Source organism: Raphanus sativus, chromosome 6, assembly GCF_000801105.2.
Source record: "Raphanus sativus cultivar WK10039 chromosome 6, ASM80110v3, whole genome shotgun sequence".
NCBI lineage: Eukaryota > Viridiplantae > Streptophyta > Magnoliopsida > Brassicales > Brassicaceae > Raphanus > Raphanus sativus.
The window spans coordinates 17830280-17849586 of NC_079516.1; the positions used below are offsets into that span (position 1 = coordinate 17830280).

The 19307-nt window shown below is 30.7% G+C and overlaps 1 protein-coding gene and 1 pseudogene across 1 annotated transcript; one reads left to right on the forward strand and one right to left on the reverse strand.

The window, feature by feature from the left end:
• Positions 1-5662: 5662 nt before the first annotated feature.
• On the forward strand, positions 5663-10505 carry LOC108810431 (cytochrome P450 705A22-like; annotated as a pseudogene).
• Positions 10506-13560: 3055 nt separating this feature from the next.
• Positions 13561-14829, reverse strand: LOC108806942 (AP2/ERF and B3 domain-containing transcription factor ARF14). Its single transcript, XM_018579158.2, has one exon. It carries the CDS (start codon positions 14738-14740, stop codon positions 13736-13738), a length of 1005 nt encoding a protein of 334 aa, XP_018434660.1. The 5' UTR covers positions 14741-14829; the 3' UTR covers positions 13561-13735.
• Positions 14830-19307: the final 4478 nt, after the last annotated feature.

The following is a 19307-nucleotide window of genomic DNA, read 5'->3' on the forward strand; positions in this document are numbered from 1 at the left end:
ATCAGGTCTGCTCTTTTTTTTTCTTTAATGTCTTTTTCTTCTAACTTTGACTCTGTTTGGATGCTGGAGATGGGTTTGATTGAATTCATTCATTTGTCATATGCAAGTTGTTTTATCAACAAAAAAACTTTGGTCTTTGAGAGTTTTTCTTTAGATAAGCTGAGTGTTTCAATGCATATGTAAGAAAGCAGTTGCCCATATGCGTTCAATGGAGACTGATGGCTCTTCCCTTTATTTTGTAACAACTTATTTTGCGATTATGTAGATTATCGATGGTGGTTGATCAAAAAAAAAGTAGATTATAGATGGTGCTCCAAGTATTGAGAAGATGCTAATGGTCATGGCCCTGAAAAGGAGGATGGGTATAAAGAATCTGGAGGTCCATTTAGTAAGACAAGTTCTGATAATGGCATTTTCTTCCGAGAAGAGTATAATAATAGCAATCGGTCTTCCACAAACAGCAGGCGTTTTAACCAAGCCCGTGTTCGGAGTAGATCTAGGTCTAGGTGATATGATCATGGATGGTTGCGGAGGTATGATAGCAGATAGAGGAAGTGAGAAAAGGAAAGAGAGAGTGACCACATCATTTTATATAGTTAAGACTTTACAATAACCAGAAGTCACTAAATAAACCGGAAACTGATAAACGAATAACCGATGAACTAAACCATGTATTCTAATATGGGACACGAATGTAGCCTATCAACCTTGATTAAGAATTGTTGCCAAAGACGCCAGGGAGATATACTATCATTTGATTTGTAGTGAATGTAGAACAAAGACATGTGTGGATGTGCAACACTCATCCCGTAACACAATATATTTACAAGAATTTTACTTCAGCATCCCAGATATAGTGATGATCACATCATCATGAGCATTATAACAAATACATATGATATGTTTTAAGCATTTCAATCAAATAACTATCATATTTATATAAACTAGGGGGTTAGCCCCACGCAAGCGCGGGGATGTTGGCAAATGCATGTGTTTTTGTAGTTCATTTGCTTGTATGCAAAATCCTTATGAAGATAAATTCTTGGACCAGCCAACATACACAATTAAAAAAGAAAACATATCAGAGGACAATGTCTTTACTCTTAACCACACTAAGTGATTGTCCGTGAGAGAGTACACACACATGAAAGCTTATGAATTTGAATAATGTCCTTTGGCCATCTCTCTGGCTTGACGTTTTCTGCATATAAGTTATCCTTACCATTGCATAGGCCGTGTATTAGACATTATCCCCTCTCTTCACTCTGTCCATCTGGAAGTACGTCATTTTCTACAGCTAGTCCTTTGTAAGGGACCAGAAAAAGAATTAAGAAAACGTTAAATCCTCGTTGGTTTGGTTTCATTAGCTCTTGAAAAATGTTCAATCACAAAAGAATCTTTGAAGGAGTTGCAATTTTTACCACAGCCATTGCAGGGTAGATTTGGGTGCTTCTTCCTAGGCGATTGGTTTTTCTCTGATGACACCTTTGAATACAATAACCTAAGATACATACAATCACACGAAGATTTAAATAATAATCACAAGAGAACAAATTCTAATAAATGATCATAAAAAATAAGCATACAGTGTGCAGTACTCACTAATCGATAAGATTAGTTGAGGATCCAAAGAAAACATGCTTTCACCTCCCAGTTTCAGTAGTATCTCATCTGCATAGTCAAATAAGAATCATTAAAAAAATTATGCAGAGTTAATAATACTATATCCTATAATTGTCATGACCAGTAAGCAAGTAATTGTGGAGACATGAGGCAAATTTAAGTTGTTACTGTCGCTTGATGAGATGAGAGAATACCTTGGCTGCTTCAGCGAAGGCCACAACCACATCTTCAGATTTTTCTGTCGTGATAGCTTTGTCATCTATGTCTGCAGGAGAATTCAGTCTCAGAATCATTCTTCTGTATTTCCTCTTCTGCGAAAGGAAGCCACAATTTAGAAATGCAAAATAATAGCAGACAAGATTGTTGGTATATAAACACTTGCATTACCATACGACAAAGAGGATAATAAAACCAAAAGCATAATGCTGATAAATATGAATCTAAACACCACAGTGTGCTCAAAACAGTGATGACCATGAGCTAAAAGGACTGGGAAAATCACAATAAGAAAATACCAGATTCAAAACCATATCGCGAAGAGGTATAAAACATAACCGGAGACAAAAAAATATGAAAAATAAGCATCTAATCAGTGATGAACATGATTTAAAAGTGGGATCATAAATTAATAGTACACTACCTGCTCATCAAGGAAAAGTAAGGTGATTCCCATGAATTCACCTTGTTTTTTAATGTTTCTGGAGTCCCAAAACCGCAGAAGGCGAGCGACGATGAACTGAGAATATCTACCCAGGCGGAGATAGTCGAACGATGTTGGGGCAACAATGGCAGCAGAGGAAGACATCTTTCTGAGATTCTTTGGAAGCTGAAGGAACAAATTTAAACTGAGAGTGATTGCTAGCGAGCGTCACAGGCTGTGAGTCACAGCCTCATTCATCTTCTATTTATACGAAATCACCAGACGAAAAATACCGAAACGTTACAGAGTCTATTGTAATTAACACAACACTTAATCTCGAATTTAAGATACATTTACAGTCGAGGAAGAAAAAGAGATGCAAATTGTTTGCTTCACATATTTAGAGAAACAAAGGCAACGACTTCAACAATGGAAGAAGGTAACGATGATGTCCTACAGAATAAAAGTAAAACGCAATGTTTTCGTTTAATAATTTAATAACAAAACACAGAAGCCCAACCCATTACTTAACTCATTAGAAAAACAAAATACAGAACTCTAACCCAAAATGTCTATGTAAATCAAACCAACCAAAAACAATCAGACAAAATAAACGAATCAGACAACCAAGTTAACCGGAAAGCGGGACCCATAGGCAGTAATGAAAATCTGACGTGGACACATTGAGAAGAGAGGAAAGTGAGGCATTATATATATGATTGTAAAATACTTAAGAGTGTTTTTACGGGAAGACAACCTCTTTGCTCTTAGATTTATTTAGTAATCATTATTATTATAATAATACACATTTTATAATTTTTTATTTAGGATAGTTTCAAAAAGAAAAGGAATATATATCGTCTGATATAAATCATTGTTCTCTTTTGTAACCGGAGATTTATTTTGGCTCTCTTTGAATCGTTTTTCACATTCTTCTGTAAAGAATAAAGCACCACTAAGCTCCATATTAGCGTCGCTGTAAGCGTGCGATTTAAAGTTCGTCAAAGCACCCTCTAAACAATCAGTAACGGTGGCATATAAATCAATGCACTCTCGTAAAAGCAAATCAATACCCGGCGAAGCTTTTTTATCTGTAAGAATCTTCTCTATGATGCCTTTCACGTTAATTTGTACGGACTCAGCGATCTTCGTTGCTGCTATGGCCAATTCGTCGAGACTTGTTGCATTTTTGCACTGTGGATCATTTTCAAGAGATTGGACGCAGAAATCATAGAAATTAGGTGTGTCTGATGATTCTGCAGCTTTCTTACAAGAATCTCGAATTAGAGTTTGTGAAATTGTGAAACAGTTCAAGAAGAGAAAGAACATAACAAAGAAAGCAAATAATTTCATTATTTAATTATTGTTTGAGAAGTAGAGAAATGAAAATCGATTGATGAATAAAATATGAATTTTGTGATGCAATTTACAACCGGATGAGTCGAAGGAGTTGCATAAATTTAACATGCATATATGGAAAATTAGAAAGTAAATATTGCGTCTTGACCAATGTCAAAATGGTTATGTTAACAAATCATACACTAAAGGTTAATATGGTATGATAAATTTTCTTCTTCTTTCTGACATTTTTATCAATTAAAAATCCGAAAATTCCCACAAAAAATCTTCAAAATAGCAAATACTTCCACTTGAAACCTCTAAATTTTATGTTTCCATAATAAACCTTGAAATAAAAAACATTTTTAACAAAAGCTTTCAAAATGGTTAACGTGTTTATGTGATGTTAAGATAAACAGAATAATAAACTCTGTTAACTTCGTTATTAACTCTGTCTCTTTTTTGATAAAACATGTAATTTATTGTAGTAACTTATATTTTTAACAAACCATTTTTTTTATTCATGAACCACCGTAAATGTTTGTGAAAGAAAATAATAGAAAATCTAAGAAAAAACTAATAAGTGAGAAAGAGATTGTGTTATAAAGAGAAAACTTATAAGTTAGAAAGAGATTGTGTTATAAAGAGAAAACTTATAAGTGAGAAAGAGATCTTGTTATACACAACATAGAGTAAGATAGTTCTAATATTTTTAATCTTCTTATTCCAAATTTACGAAGTGTCTTCTTCAATTGTTTTTTTTTTAATTTTGCTGAGATTTCCAAAAGCTTTATGTTCATAATTTCAATTATGTTTTTGTAAAAAATAAATGGCATCCGCAAAACAACCTTTTCATCCTCGACGGTGTACAGATCCTTCTTTGAGCAATCACCGAATGTTCCTTGGCACTCAATCACTTGGTTAAAGCGAGGCATCCCGAAGCATTCTTCCTTAGCTTGATGGGAGCAGCGGTGGGTAATCGAACCTGGGATGCGGTAACTCACTCTCTTCTGTCCTTCACCGAATCAAATCATCTCAGGTAGTAACTCTTAATTCTCTCCTGGCAAGCGACAATCTATGAAGTGTGGTGGGAAAGAAATTCGAGGCTTCATCGGCGGATCTTCAGATCATCGAACAACATCAAGAAGAAGATTAAGGGATTAATCGAAAACAGGATCTCTTCCCTTCGATTACCGGGCAACTCAACGGCAAGCGATCTCATGCAGCTTTGGTTCTCTATCTCTAATGGCTCTGGTTAGACATCCCCAAGATGTCGTCGATTGCGTTTCCTTCACTAAACCGATTTCTACTCTACTGGGCCGGGCTTCGGGCGACTTAATGGGTCTTGCTTTTAGTGGGTCTGCTTTTAATTGGGTTTCTAAAAGGGCTTTCGATTTATTTTCTCTTTTTAGGCTTAGTTCAATTCTTAAAGTTGGCTCTTGTAACCACTTTTGCTACCCCTTTTTAAAATTTATGCAAGAAAAAGTTCAAAAAAAAAAATTAAAATTAAAAGTCAGTTATTTATCTTATTATTAGATCCAACCAATTGTTTTCATTAATCTGCAGGTTCTTGAGATGATTAACAATCCTCGTTAATCTGCATTCTCTAAGCTTTTGCCTGTACTTTATGATGACTGCGTCTAAAGACAGGCAAGTTCTCACTGTAAACCAGTCAAGACTCTAATCATTTTACTTCAAACATCTTAGGTATATAAAATGTTTTTCCTTACGACTACAGAGTTCCAAACATCAAATTCAACGTTGCATGCTAAAGTGCTTCAGTCTCTCATTCTAATTGTTGATCAATCAGTAAGTATATTTCTATTCAGTCGGAGTATCTATTTGGTTTGCACGTTACAGAAATTAATCTTCTGTCAGGGACAACTCTTCCACATGAGCAAGTCAACTTCTCACATGTCAACGAGAAACAAGAATCTTGAATCTCTAGAATCATAGTTTGTTCACGTTGGAATTCTTATATAAAATTTGATAGTACAATGTTACTATTATATACTCTGCTGTCCTCTGTTTCATCTCCCTCATCTTCTCTTCTGAGCAACAATGGAAGCTATGGCTAGCGTTGACTTTGGAAACAATTTTATCTTAATCCTCGTGTTCATCTTGTCAACCTTTTTTCTTTTTATCTTCTTTTTCAAGAAACCAAATAATGTCTTTGACCTACCTCCGAGCCCTCCTTCTTTTCCTATCATCGGTCACCTTCACCTCCTCTTCACTACTTCACTCCACAAGTCTTTCCAAAAAATATCATCCAAGTACGGACCTCTGCTCCATCTCCGCATCTTCAATGTCCCCATCCTTCTCGTATCATCTGCCTCAGTGGCCTACGAGATCTTCAAAGATCACGACATGAGCATCTCCTCTCATGGTCCTATTGGCATCGACGAGTGCATCGTGTTTGGATCTTCTGGCTTCATCAAAGCTCCTGTTGGAGATTACTGGAAGTTCATGAAGAAGATCATCACTACTAAAACACTTGGACCCCAGGCGTTGGAGCGGTCACGAGACCTTCGTGCAGTTGAGATAGAGAGGTCCTACAGAGATCTGCTTGATAAGGCAGTGAAGAAAGAGAGCGTTGAGATCGGTGAGGAGGCGTTGAGACTTTTTAACGGTGTCCTCGGGAAGATGAGTTTGGGAATGAGTTTCTCAGATGAGGAGAGAGTCTCTGAGTTTAGTGTCGAGATCGCTGCCTTGTCACAGAAGATATTTTTGCAACAAATACTGCGTAAGCCGCTTGAGAAGCTAGGGCTCTCACCACCATTTAAAAAGGAGCTCCTGGAAAAGCTCATTGTGAAATACGAAGAGAAAAAGGACGAGCATCAAGGCAGTGAACTCATGGACACATTGTTGGCAGCTTGTGGAAACGATGATGCGGAGTATAAGATAAGTAGGAGCCATATCAAGGCGTTATTAGCGGTAAGTTTATCCTCTCTCGTTTGGTCTAACATTTCATTTCAAATACAAACTAGACCAGAATCCGAAGAAACCCACCGAACCAGATCAAAGTAACCGAAATCATCAAATACCCAAACGTTCTTATGTTTTTACATCCAGACAAAAAAAACCAAACAGATCTCTGTATATATATAAATTAATTATAAATATAACATAACCAGATATTTATAATTATATATAAATTAAAAGTCTACTAAAGATATCATAATTTTTTTGAAAAATCGAATTATCTTAATCAAACTACTCAAAATTATCCAGATATTGCTATCCAAGATATCTAAGATTATCCGAATTATTCAAGATTTTTATCCAAATCATGCCTAATTATTTGATATTTTCATAGACATTCAAATATATATGAGTTACCCGAATTATACAAAATAACTAAACTGGACTCAAATGAGATCCATATTTTTCTAGGTATCAGACAATTTCTAGTTTTATTATCAAATCAGTCCGAACCTGAAATTATCTATATCCATCTAAACAAAAAAACTTAGCGGTTTTTAAACGAATCCTAAAATCTCATATCTAAACTATCCAATTTTCTAAATAATCGATCCGAACCAAACCAATACCCAAAATGTCAAGCCTAGTTTCTTGGTTTTTGCAGTTTGTAAATAATCCCCCAATAAAACTGATTTTTTGAAAAAGGAAATTGTTTGAAAGTTTTGGGTATTCGGTTTGCCTTGGTTTTAGATAAAAAGAAACTAATTAATTAATAATACACTTTTAAATCTTAATACATTAAAATATAATTGATCAAAACTATTAAATTTGTTTGTTTATATGATTGATTAAAATTATTAATTTAATATTAAGTTTATTTGGTTAATATACTCCACCTGTTTATATAAAAAAAATTAAAATATTTCGGTTGTTCTAGAATAAGATGTTTTGACATTTATATGTTAACTTCAATAAAAACTAGAGTTTGAACCGGAGCGTCCGCGCAGATATATATTAATTATTTCGGTTAAAATTATATATTTTATATCAACTTTCTATATAACACTATTTAAATTTTAAAATTGCTGATTTTTTTTCATGAAATTTATTTACTATAATTTTTAGGCATGCAGCTATTATCAAAAACGAAAAAAATCTGGCTGTTGGTTAGTTTGATTTAAAAGTTCGGTTTAGTTCGGAAACTAAAAAAAATCATTTTCGATTTGGTTTGGTTCGGTAATTGGTTAGTTTGGTTTTATAAATAAATCTTTTGCCAAGAATTTAACCAAGAATCTTTTTTTCAAATTTAGATAAAAATTTAACCAAATTAACTCCAAAATTGAATTCTCCTAAAACGTTTTGAAACCAAACTAACCGAAAACAAAATCGAATCAATTTGTTTTTGTCCACCAGATTTTGACCGATCCGAACAAACCGAATTTCAAACTAACTGATCCGAACTAACCGAATACACCAAACCCGTAAACCTAATAATAATTATTCGACCTTAAATAATAATGATTGAAACATCAGCTAATTGTAATGTTTATTTAATTTTTTTAAGGTGAACCTAGAATAAATTGAGGTTTGTATACTTAATGTAGCTACATAATAAATATAAGGAAGACATTATACTATCTTTTGTCGGAGAGATATACTAATTAGATAGAAATCTGATATATGCATCAAACGATAATTAGATAGAAATCTGATACATGCATTTACTGAGAATATAATTATTTAGGTGTATATTTTGTTTTTGTTAGAAAATATAATATGTGAGTAAATTTAGGTTTAAGTTGTTAAGTTACTAACTAGTGGTCCTACTATATATAACTTTTTTATAGTAGATAAAAACTAGGAACCTAAACTAATAGATTAGATTGTTAACTTAGTTAAATTTTCGAGTATTTTATGATTGTTTGAAAATTTTCTGATTTTATGTTTAAATTCTTAGTATTTATGTGTTTAGATATCCCCTAGACTATATTTGAGAAGTGATTTTACCACATGTCTTCTCTACAATCATTCTCACAAAAAATAATATGACATGGCTACTAAAATTGATGACATGTCTTATAAATTAATATGACATGGACAATTATATTTAATGTTAATTTATATTTTGGATAAATTTTTTAAAATATGGTAATAACTCATATATTATATTTATTTTCGATTTATATTTTTGAACTTTTTTAAAATATGGTAATAACCCATAAATCATCATTAAAATAAATATATTCAATTATGGCATTTCAAATTTCGAAATATCATTTAAATTAAAAATATTTCAAAAATATATACATATTTTTAGAAAAATAATTAGATCATAAAATCAAATTAAATCGTAAAATCATTAGTTTCTTATATATATCTCCAGATTTTATAAATATTTTTAAATTTTAATTTTTGACAATTATGAAATTTTCATCCCCTAGACTATATTTGAGAAGTAATTTTGCCGTTTGTCTTCTCTACAATTATTTTCACAAAAATAATATGACATAATTACTAAAATTGATGACATGTATTATAGATTAATATGACATGGAAAATTATATTTACTATTAATTTATATTTTTGGTAAACTTTTTAAAATATGGTAATAGCTAATATATTATATTTATTGTCAATTTATATTTTTGGACTTTTTAAAAATATGGTAATAACTCATAAATCATCATTAAAATAGATATATTCAATTATGGCATTTCAAATTTCGAAATATCATTTAAGTTAAAAATATTTCAAAAATATATACATATTTTTAGAAAATTATAAAAAATAAATAATAAAATAAAATTAAATAGTAAAATCATTAGTTTCTTATATATATCTACAGATTTTATAAATATTGTTTAATTCTAATTTTGACAATTATGCAATTTTATATATTTATTTAATATATTTAATTAAAATAAATATATAGAAAAATCTACCTAAGATTATAATTTTAAATATATACATGACATTCTTAAATATAATCAAAATAAATAAAATTATTTTTATCTTAATTTTAATGTTCAGTTAAATCAAGTTTATATTAAAATATTGATAAAAAATAAAATTTATAATATTAATAAAAATTAAATATAATTATATTTATCTGTTATAAATATTTTAAATTTTTTTTACTGCACATGGTGCAGGAAAACACCTAGTAACATCATACAAAATGAATCAGATGGGAGTATTACTCGGGTTTCGTTGAGGTTACACTTTGAGTAAAGTAGAGTTACCCCGGTTCAAGCTATTAAAAAAATCGATCCATTTTCAGAAAAGAAAACTGGTTCATCTCCAGTACTTGGCACACCATAACCCACTGAACCAAATTAAAATAACAGTAAATAATAACAATTGTAGGAGCTTTTCTTTGGAGCTGGTGACACCTCTTCAAAATCAACACAATGGGCAATGGCTGAAATCCTCAACAACCATAAGATCTTTGAGAGACAGAGAAGAAATAGACTCCGTTGTGGGAAAAACAAGGTTGATCCAAGAAACTGATATACCAAAACTCCCTTACTTGCAAGCGGTCATCAAGGAATCTCTGAGATTACACCCACCAGGGGCTCTCTTGCCAAGAGAATTTGAACAAGGGTGTAAGATCCAAGGGTTCTACATACCTAAGGGCACGTCACTTGTTATTAACGCTTATGCTGTGATGAGAGACATTAATTCTTGGACGGATCCTAATGAGTTTAAGCCAGAGAGGTTTCTAGGGGAAGAGGGTGAGAGAAGAGAGCATGTACTGAACTTTCTTCCTTTTGGTGCTGGAAGGAGAGCATGTCCTGGATCAAATGTGGCCTATATCTTAGGAGGAATCACTATTGGAGTGATGGTGCAGTGTTTTGACTGGAAAATTGAAGGAGATAAAGTCAACATGGAAGAGGCCACTGGAAGAGCTTTATTGGCTTTGGCTCATCCTCTTAACTGCATTCCTCTTCCTCGTATAAGTCCTTTACCTTCAAATTCGTAGATTCTTGGTTCGTGAATTCGAGTTTTTCCTCTCTTTTAAAAAATAAAATAAATAATGATTCGGAAGATTGTAATTCCACTTGTTGTATTTGTTATCTATATTATTATTTATGAAGTGATTTGACTGATGTATCATGTTTTACATGATTTTAGATAATTTTGTTTATTCATCATATTTTTATTAGGTTTTAGCTAAACCATTGATATATTATTTGTTTTTAGCCAAGTCAATAATTTGTTAATTTAAGAATACACTTAATGAATCTTATATACGATTAAAACGAATTTTATTTTAGTAATATTAAATTTATATGTTATATTAAAATTTAGTTAGTTTTCTTATTTGTCATATTTAGATTTTAGACTTTTAGCTAGGTTATTGATTTATTATTAGTTTCTAACTGATACACTAATTTATTAATTTAAGCAATACCCTTAGTGAATTGTATATTTAACTAAAAACGAATTTTATTTTAATAATATAAATTTATATGCTATATTAAATATTAAATAATTGATAATAAAATAATATATGTAAAATTATCAAAAAAAATTTAAGAAAGATCATTCTTATATATATTGTGTTGATATCTGAAAATAATATTTTTACTATAAATTTTAAAAACAGTAAAGATACAAAAAATTACATTAAATATTAGCAAGCAAAATAATTTATATAAATATATTTTCTAAACTATTTCTAAGATATGAATTTTTTAAAAAATATTAACCCAATAATAAGTATATATTTGATAAAAAAGTAGTTGACATATGTTAATACTTTGATGTTTGATTTAAATATTTGAAAACATAAATAATAACTTATTGTGCTGGTTTTAGATTAATACGACATAAACTAATAAGTATTCAGAAAGAAGATTATTCCCGCATGTGCGTATAAACAACCTAAGTATTGTCATTGCTTATTGCTTATTTTTAATACTTTTAATAATCTTAGGTAATTTTCTTATTTATTTTGTTTTTAATAATATTTGTTTTACTTATTTGTCACATTATCCATAACTTAGGTTATTTATTTAGTTGTCATGTTCTTAGTTTTAATTTGTAATTTTATTTACTTTCATATTTCAAATAATTGTAGGTGTTAATTTTATTTTTGCTTACTTTCTCCATGATTTTAGTTTTTTTGTTTATTTATCATATTTTATTATTTTTAGAAAATTGTTTTTTGTATTACATGATTTAAGTTGAGTCATTAGTTTTAATAAATAACTTTTTCAAATTGTTAGTTTTAAAACATTTTAGTGATTATTCAATAAATATTTTCATTACATTCAGGGATTTTATTAACAAGTATTATCAAATTTAGTAATAATTTATAGTTTTGTTCATCTTATGATTACTTTAAATTAATATTAAATTATTTAGTGTTTTTATTTATTATTTTTAAAAAAGTTTGCTTCTATTTTATATCACCAGATTATGTTACCATTCAAAAAATATGAATATAAATAATACAATCTCTCACCGATAAAAAATTATATATGTGAGTCTAGATTTTACTACAGATATATAATTTATTACTTTTGTTTATAAACTTTTTGTTAAATTGAAGTATATTTTTAATTATTATAGATTTACCTATATGTGTCACTATATAGACTTCGTTGAAGATGAAATTCATATAAATTGCAATTAATAATTTGATGAAAAGATATATGATTTCATAAGCTTCATTGATAATTGGTACTTATGGTTTATTTTGTAGATTTATAATTTATGTTATTTTAAAGTATTAATAAAAAAATTATTAGGTTATTATGATGATGATGTATTTTTACATGTGATATTTGGTAATAGAATAAAAACTTTTACAATTATCAAACTATTATCTATGTTGTATTGTAATAAAAAGGTAAAATCTATCTTCTGATTAATTTAGTATTCTAAGCTAATTATATAATCTATACTAAAATTTAAAATTATGTTAAAATTTGAATTAATTATTTAAAAATCAGTCCGGGCCATCATCTAGTCAACAACGTATAATGCATGTTTTGAATCCGACTGGTGACATATCAACACACTAGCACTAACAACTAGAATTGTAAATATAACACAATCGTATTTCTTTACGAATCAAAATTTTTATTGTCTTAATAAAATAGTTTTCACGAGCAAAGTTATATCATTAGAGAAGCTATTTAAGTCAGAATCTGCCATTAAGTCCATCAGAAAAAAAAAACACTGATAAAAATATCTCTATCTGCTCAACTTACTTGGTCTGTTGTTTTCAGCCTTGCCCTAATTCTAGAAATAATCTCGAGTAGGTGAGAGGTGCTTGGGCGTGAGTCTTGAGAGGGAGGAGTTACCTGGACTCTTAGATGACATCCCAAGGTTGGGAAAGAAATCAAGAAGAGAGCTCCATGTTGTATAGAATAAATTGCTTAATATTTTGGATTAGTTTTTAATTTCTGGTTTAGTTGTCCGAAAAAAAAACACATGTAATCATGTCGCTTTTATGGGAATCAATCAAAATCTAAAACAAACAAAAAAATTATTTGGAATAACTACGAAGTTCAAGACTTGAATGCCCATACATTTTAAAAGATGAAGTTCAAACCATATTAAATTAACTCTTTAGAGAACATATCCCTCTTAACGAAAATGGAATATGTAACTTTTTAGATCTTTACTAGGCGATCAAAGAGTTCTACCCACTAGCCAACTCCTAGTTCTCTGATTCCATCATCAAATCGGTGCTCCTTCGAGATGGTTCTTCTACCTTTGTAGTCAACTAGGCAGAGGGTAAAGAAAAATATCAGAGAACCACGAGAAAAAGAAGAAATACTAATCTGTACTTACTACAGCCGAATTTCCTGCACAGTCTAATTCACAATGCATTTGGAATCAGAAAACTGATACGCACTTGATATCTTTGGTGGCTCGCTAGACTCAAGATATGAAGGCCTTGGTATGTGATCAGGAACAGGAAGACGAGGGGATAATCTTCCACTAGAGATGGATTTCTGGTAACTTCTAATGTGTTTTGGAGTTCTTGAAGCCTTGAAGACACATCAAATTGCAAAAATGTGGAAAAAAAGGAAAATAAATGTTCACTACTCACTTGGCTCTTAAGTATTTAACAGATAAAAATTTAAAGGTTTTTTCCAAGAAACAACAAGAAAAACAAAGAGAGTTTTGAACCCAAGAAAAAACAAAGAGAGTTGTTAAATTGTAAGTTACAAGGCGTTGCTTCTTATTACTCAACTACATCTCCGTGTCTTCCTTCTTTACGACATCGTTTCGAGACTTACCCGAAGCAATGTCAACGCCGAACAATCTCACCACAACCCGACCCGTATCCTGATCAAATCCGGCCTTTGATTTCCACCCAATATACAACTGTTGATCCTGACCGTTAGATCTTCTAAAACTGATCAAATCACCGGCACAGAGTCTCTTCTCTTTAACGAACCTGCTCCAACCTTTAGTCAACACATAGCTTTGACTACTGTTCCAATACGAGTAACGGAACCTCCACACTTTCCCGTTAACGTCTTCGAAACTCAACAGCGTCCCCTTCACGGACCCAGATAACGGTAACGGAAAATGTTTCTCCGCTTGGTGTTTCGGTATCACTAAACGGTTTAGCTTCCCGACGTCACTCGGCGTTACCGTTTTCTCAAACAGAGACGTCGCCGTTTTAAACCCTGTCCCAACCGTAACGTTAGTTAACGCCGTCTCTCTCGCGTCGTCTCCGTTACCGTTACGTTTACGTTTCCTCTGCTCTAACTCTTCTTTGTACGTGTGTTTCCTCAACATATCAACGATCTCATATTTCGAATGTGCGTTCAAGAACTCGACTTCCTCTCCGTCGTCACCGTCACCGTTACCTAACGTCAAGTCTGGTTTGAAGTTAGTAACGGCGTCAGGACCGCGGAAACGGTGAGCGGCGACGTCGTAGACACGCGCCGCTTCTTCTTCTTCGTTGAATGTCCCGAGCCACACGCGTTTGTGCTTCTCGTATATCTGAGCTCCCCATCTTCCGTTTGGCTGAGGGACGACGCCTTTGAACTTTGACGACGGGAGCTTTCTTGATTCTGCTTCGACGCCGTTCTCGGAATCAAGAACCACGCTTGACCCACTTCCCATTCTGTATAAACTCGCCGGAGAAGATGAATTTACCGTCCGCGGCGGCGGTGGAATCTTTGCCGGAGTGTGGATGGAAACTGTACTTGTCGAGCTCTCGTCCACACTACTCAGAGCTTCCATGTTAGAGAAATCACAAGAAGTTTGTGAAATTTGAGAATGAAGAGAGAGAGATTTGGTAATGTTGTCTGAAATGTATGTGTGAACGTGTGTGACAATAACGTGTATATATAGAGAGACAAGAGGGAAATAAGAAAACATCAAGTTCATGTACGTATTTAATAATTTTAATTTCAATTTATTTCCTTTTATAATTTGTAGACTGGTGTGTTTTAAGGGGATAAAGTATACATATGGGCAGGTGTATGGGTTTTGTGTGTGTATATTGTGGGTCAACTTAAATTCACAAGAAGATTCACGCAGTTAGAATATTTTTCATTATTTTTGATAAAGAATACAGTATATGTTATTCTGCATTCCATTTCATTTGACATACCAACTATCCTCACAGTTTGTTAGATAGTTATTATTTTCTTCTCTTTTTTTTTATAACCGTGGGGATCAGGCGATCGAAGTCAGACTAGTTCCAGTGTTCCAAAATGTCCATGACATTCCATGTATTCTTGCAATTTAAGACTAACCCGGATAACCATACGCAATTTCGAAACCGGATCCGTATTGGAGCCGAAACTCTTCTTTAACTAAAAGATATTTCTTCCGTTTCTATAATATCGTTGTAGAGTAAATTTTTTTGTTATAAAATAAATGCATTCTAAAATTTCAATAAAAAAATTATCAACTCCATATATATGATAAATGACTTTTTATGTTTATTGTATTATTAGTTGAAATATAGTTATATGTATAAATAATGACTTTATTTTGAAAAATATATAAAACTGATTTTTTCGTAATTTATGTGCATAAATCTAAACTAACATTGAAAATAAAATGAATGGCATATTAGTTATTATTTTCTTCAAGGGAATATATTGTTAGTGTTAATTTATTATGTTAATGACCAGAAAAAATTATAACTGTTATAGTTTGTTCTGGGCAGGGCTGCATGAGGAATTGGGGCAGGGTGGATAAAAAAGGATTCAAATGAAAAACTGAATAGTATTTGAAGTTCATTCCCCCTGAGCTTTTGATAGGCTCATTTACAAGCATGGTGTTCTTTTTTTTTTTTTTGAAAATTAAGCATGGTGTTCTAAAGAACCCAATTATTATAATCATAAGCAATAGATTAACAATAATTTTAATTATTACGGTTATTCCTTCCTCACTGAAAATTATTTTTTTGGTGACAAATCTAACTTAAATTTTCCCCACGGGGAATCGTTTGCAAGCATGAATCATACATATATACAAATAATATGGCCGATGCTCTTGTGATAATATGCCTTATCTTAATTCCATTCTTTGTATATTCTCAAGCATCTTAATACCGTTTTAGTTTCTTCTACTATAATGGGAAGCATGTGTTTATAGGCAGGATCGTTATATAAAAACATTTGCAGAATGTTGAATGCGATATTAAAGCAAACGAATTGAGGTTCTGCTTGTGACTATGTATATCTGTCATTTAACACGAATATGGTAATCATAGGAGTTTATGATATATTCTTATACTAAGTTATAACCTAATTTGTGTCCGTAAAAACTCGTTTAGTCTGATAGCTAAACAAAAGGTCAGTTAACGTTTTTATATTAGTGAGTTTTAGATTTGATTTCTATTTATATGACATGATTTTAATAAATTTATGGTGGTAAACTTTTCTCGAGATAATATCTACTACTACATCAAAAATAGAGTTGTTGTTCTCAAAAATAGAGTTGTTTGTCATGGTGTAAGAGAATTTCCATTGTAAAATACTATTTTTCATTTAAAAAAAGGCAATTCCATAATGGAATTGCATTTTATTTTAGTTCTATTTTATTTTGAAGTGAAAAAATAAAATAATAAAAAACAAAACTATTATTCTATTTTGGAGCAAATTATTTTCTTACTCTATTATAAAATAGAAAATGAGTGAAGTTTAAATAATTTTTAGTATAAACTTCATCTAGAGTGATATTTAGAATAGAGTTTTAAATGTTATAATATATGTGAATTTGTCTATCATAGATTTTTATGAAATATATAAATTATCCGCTCAAAACTTGTCACTATAGTATTTCTTTTAAATGAAATAGAATCATCATATTTTAGACAAAGAAAAAGAAAACAGTGTCAAGTAAACACATATTTTTTTTACCAAAAACACATATTTATCACATTGCATAGAAAAAACAACTTCGAAAGAATATAAAAGACAAAAAAGTATCACATTACAGAAAAAAATAAAATATTTCTTCGAAAAATCTAAATTAATGTGCACCAGGCCTATGCTTCATTTTTTATATAAATAGGGTTATTTGATATTTATTTGTTATACAAACAATTTCATTTAAATTTTAATACAATTTATAGTTACTTTAATCTCAATATTAGTTACTTAATGCATTAATTTTATACATAATTTTATTTATCTCAAATAATATTTATTAAATATGTGTAATTAATTAAAATATGAATACATTACAATAATATTTTATATGTGTGAAAAGAGTTAAAATATTTTTTTTTTTGCGAAACAGAGAGAGTATTCAATTTTCTTATAACGAGTGTCTAATTTATATTTTCATCTTCTCGTAATTTTTTAAAACTTAACTTTTCTCCAAAAAAAGGTCTCATAAATTCTCCTGGCTTTTTGGAATTTGAGAGCTCCCAAATTTCCATGATTTTTTAGGTTTGATTTTATGGAACTTGTAGATTGTTATACAGTCACCTACAAATTTACCAATTAGGTAAAAAAAGTTTTTCACCATTTCAGCTATTTACTGTATAGAAAGAGAAAAATTCTAACTTTTATTCTAAGTTTTTTCGATAAAAACTTTATTCCGAGTTTTATAAGATTAAAAAATTTACTCTGGTTTTGATAAAAAAAACATTTACTCTAGTTTTTTCCTTTCTATCCTCTTATCACATGTTTTACTTTCAATTCACTTCTATTTATTTATTTACTCCATTTTCTTTTTACTTTTACCTTCTGTTCGGAATTGCGCTAGGCATAACACGTGTAGCTATTAATGACCTATCGAGTTGAGAAAAAATCAGAGATTAGTTTTGAGTGTATATACAGTTTTAGTTGTATTATAATTTGGAAAGTATGCAATTATAAAACTATCTTCATCTTCATCTTCCCCAATTGTCGATCTGTAAACTTAATTTCCTCCTCTCACCATGTTTTTCATAATTCAGCATCATTTAAACTTATTCTCTTGTATTTTGGTTCAATTACAATATGATTTTAACAAGATATATGATTTTAACTTTGACATCTATAAAAAACTGATTCTCTATTTTTTGAAAATTCGAGTTTTTCAGCGAGTTTTTCAGCGCATAAGATTATGAATAAATCACGTTTCAAAAGCGATTAAATGTCTAACTCATCCGTGTTTTAAAAGATGGCTTTTGCCTATCACAACCTTACATTTCAGAAATATTACATAATGTAACAAAACATACCAACCAACAAAATTTGGTTTAATATTTTTGCTGGTTGAGAATGGATCCGCTGTCGAATTCAGGATTTAAATCCCTTAATTCATTGTATTTTTCAGATTGATGGGTTTACACTATTTAGTAATTTACATTATTTACAAAGTTTCTTCTCAGTTAAACAAATAGAAATAACTGAAATAACATAAAATGAATGAAAAAGACAAGATAAGGTTCTTGTATGAGAAACTTGCAAACAAAACAAAACAAAACAAAAACTCTTTTGACTTGTCTGTCAGGATCCAATTTGTTCAAGTTTTTATATATTTTAAATTTTAGTTTATTATATTAGAGGAGATAATCGTCTACTTTGGTTTTTAGTTCCCGAAATTATTGTTTAAATCTTTGTTTTACCTGATTATCATATACGATAATTAGTTACAGATAAAAATAAGGAATCCGACAACAATCTTCATGTATCCTTTCTTTATTTAGATAGTCAGTTTCTAATACGAAAGTTTTGGTGTTTATACAATTATATATGAGACCATTGTTTGTATATTACTATTTTTTTTTTTGTAAAAAATATTACTATTGTGACGTATATCTGCATACGATCATGGAACCAAAAATCTCCGGATCGATAATTTTTTTTTTGTTTACTTTTCTAAAGAGTTGGTTTAAAATGCTGATGTATACAAATATGTTGTGGGATAATAACGAGTGAAATTGATTGCCACGATATTATATGGTATTTAATTACTTATTATTTGTGGTAGCTTTCTCTGGCTTTCTCGAGTCTAATTGTTTTAAAAAGGGCCAATTTTGAGCACTGCGAAAATATTGGCCGCCGGAGAATCGGATTGCCTCTCTCACACGGTCACACCAACTCCACTTTTTAGATGATTTATTCAATTCTCTATGTGTTTTTAAAGTTTAAACTGCTACTACTGTAGTTGACAAAAAAAAAAAAAACTGCTACTACTGTATGGACACATAAATACGAAAAAAAACCTGATATTTTGTGATATGTATGCACGTTTTGTTGAAGATGTTAGATAAACTAATTTGAATCAAAAGATACGATATCACTGCTACTATCAAAATTCGAAACTCTTTTTTTTTTTGTGACGAAGCGGACCGTAA

What these genes read in the sequence shown, in the direction of transcription:
- LOC108806942 (XM_018579158.2), bottom strand. Translation starts at nt 14,740, where the DNA reads ATGGAAGCTCTGAGTAGTGTGGACGAGAGCTCGACAAGTACAGTTTCC.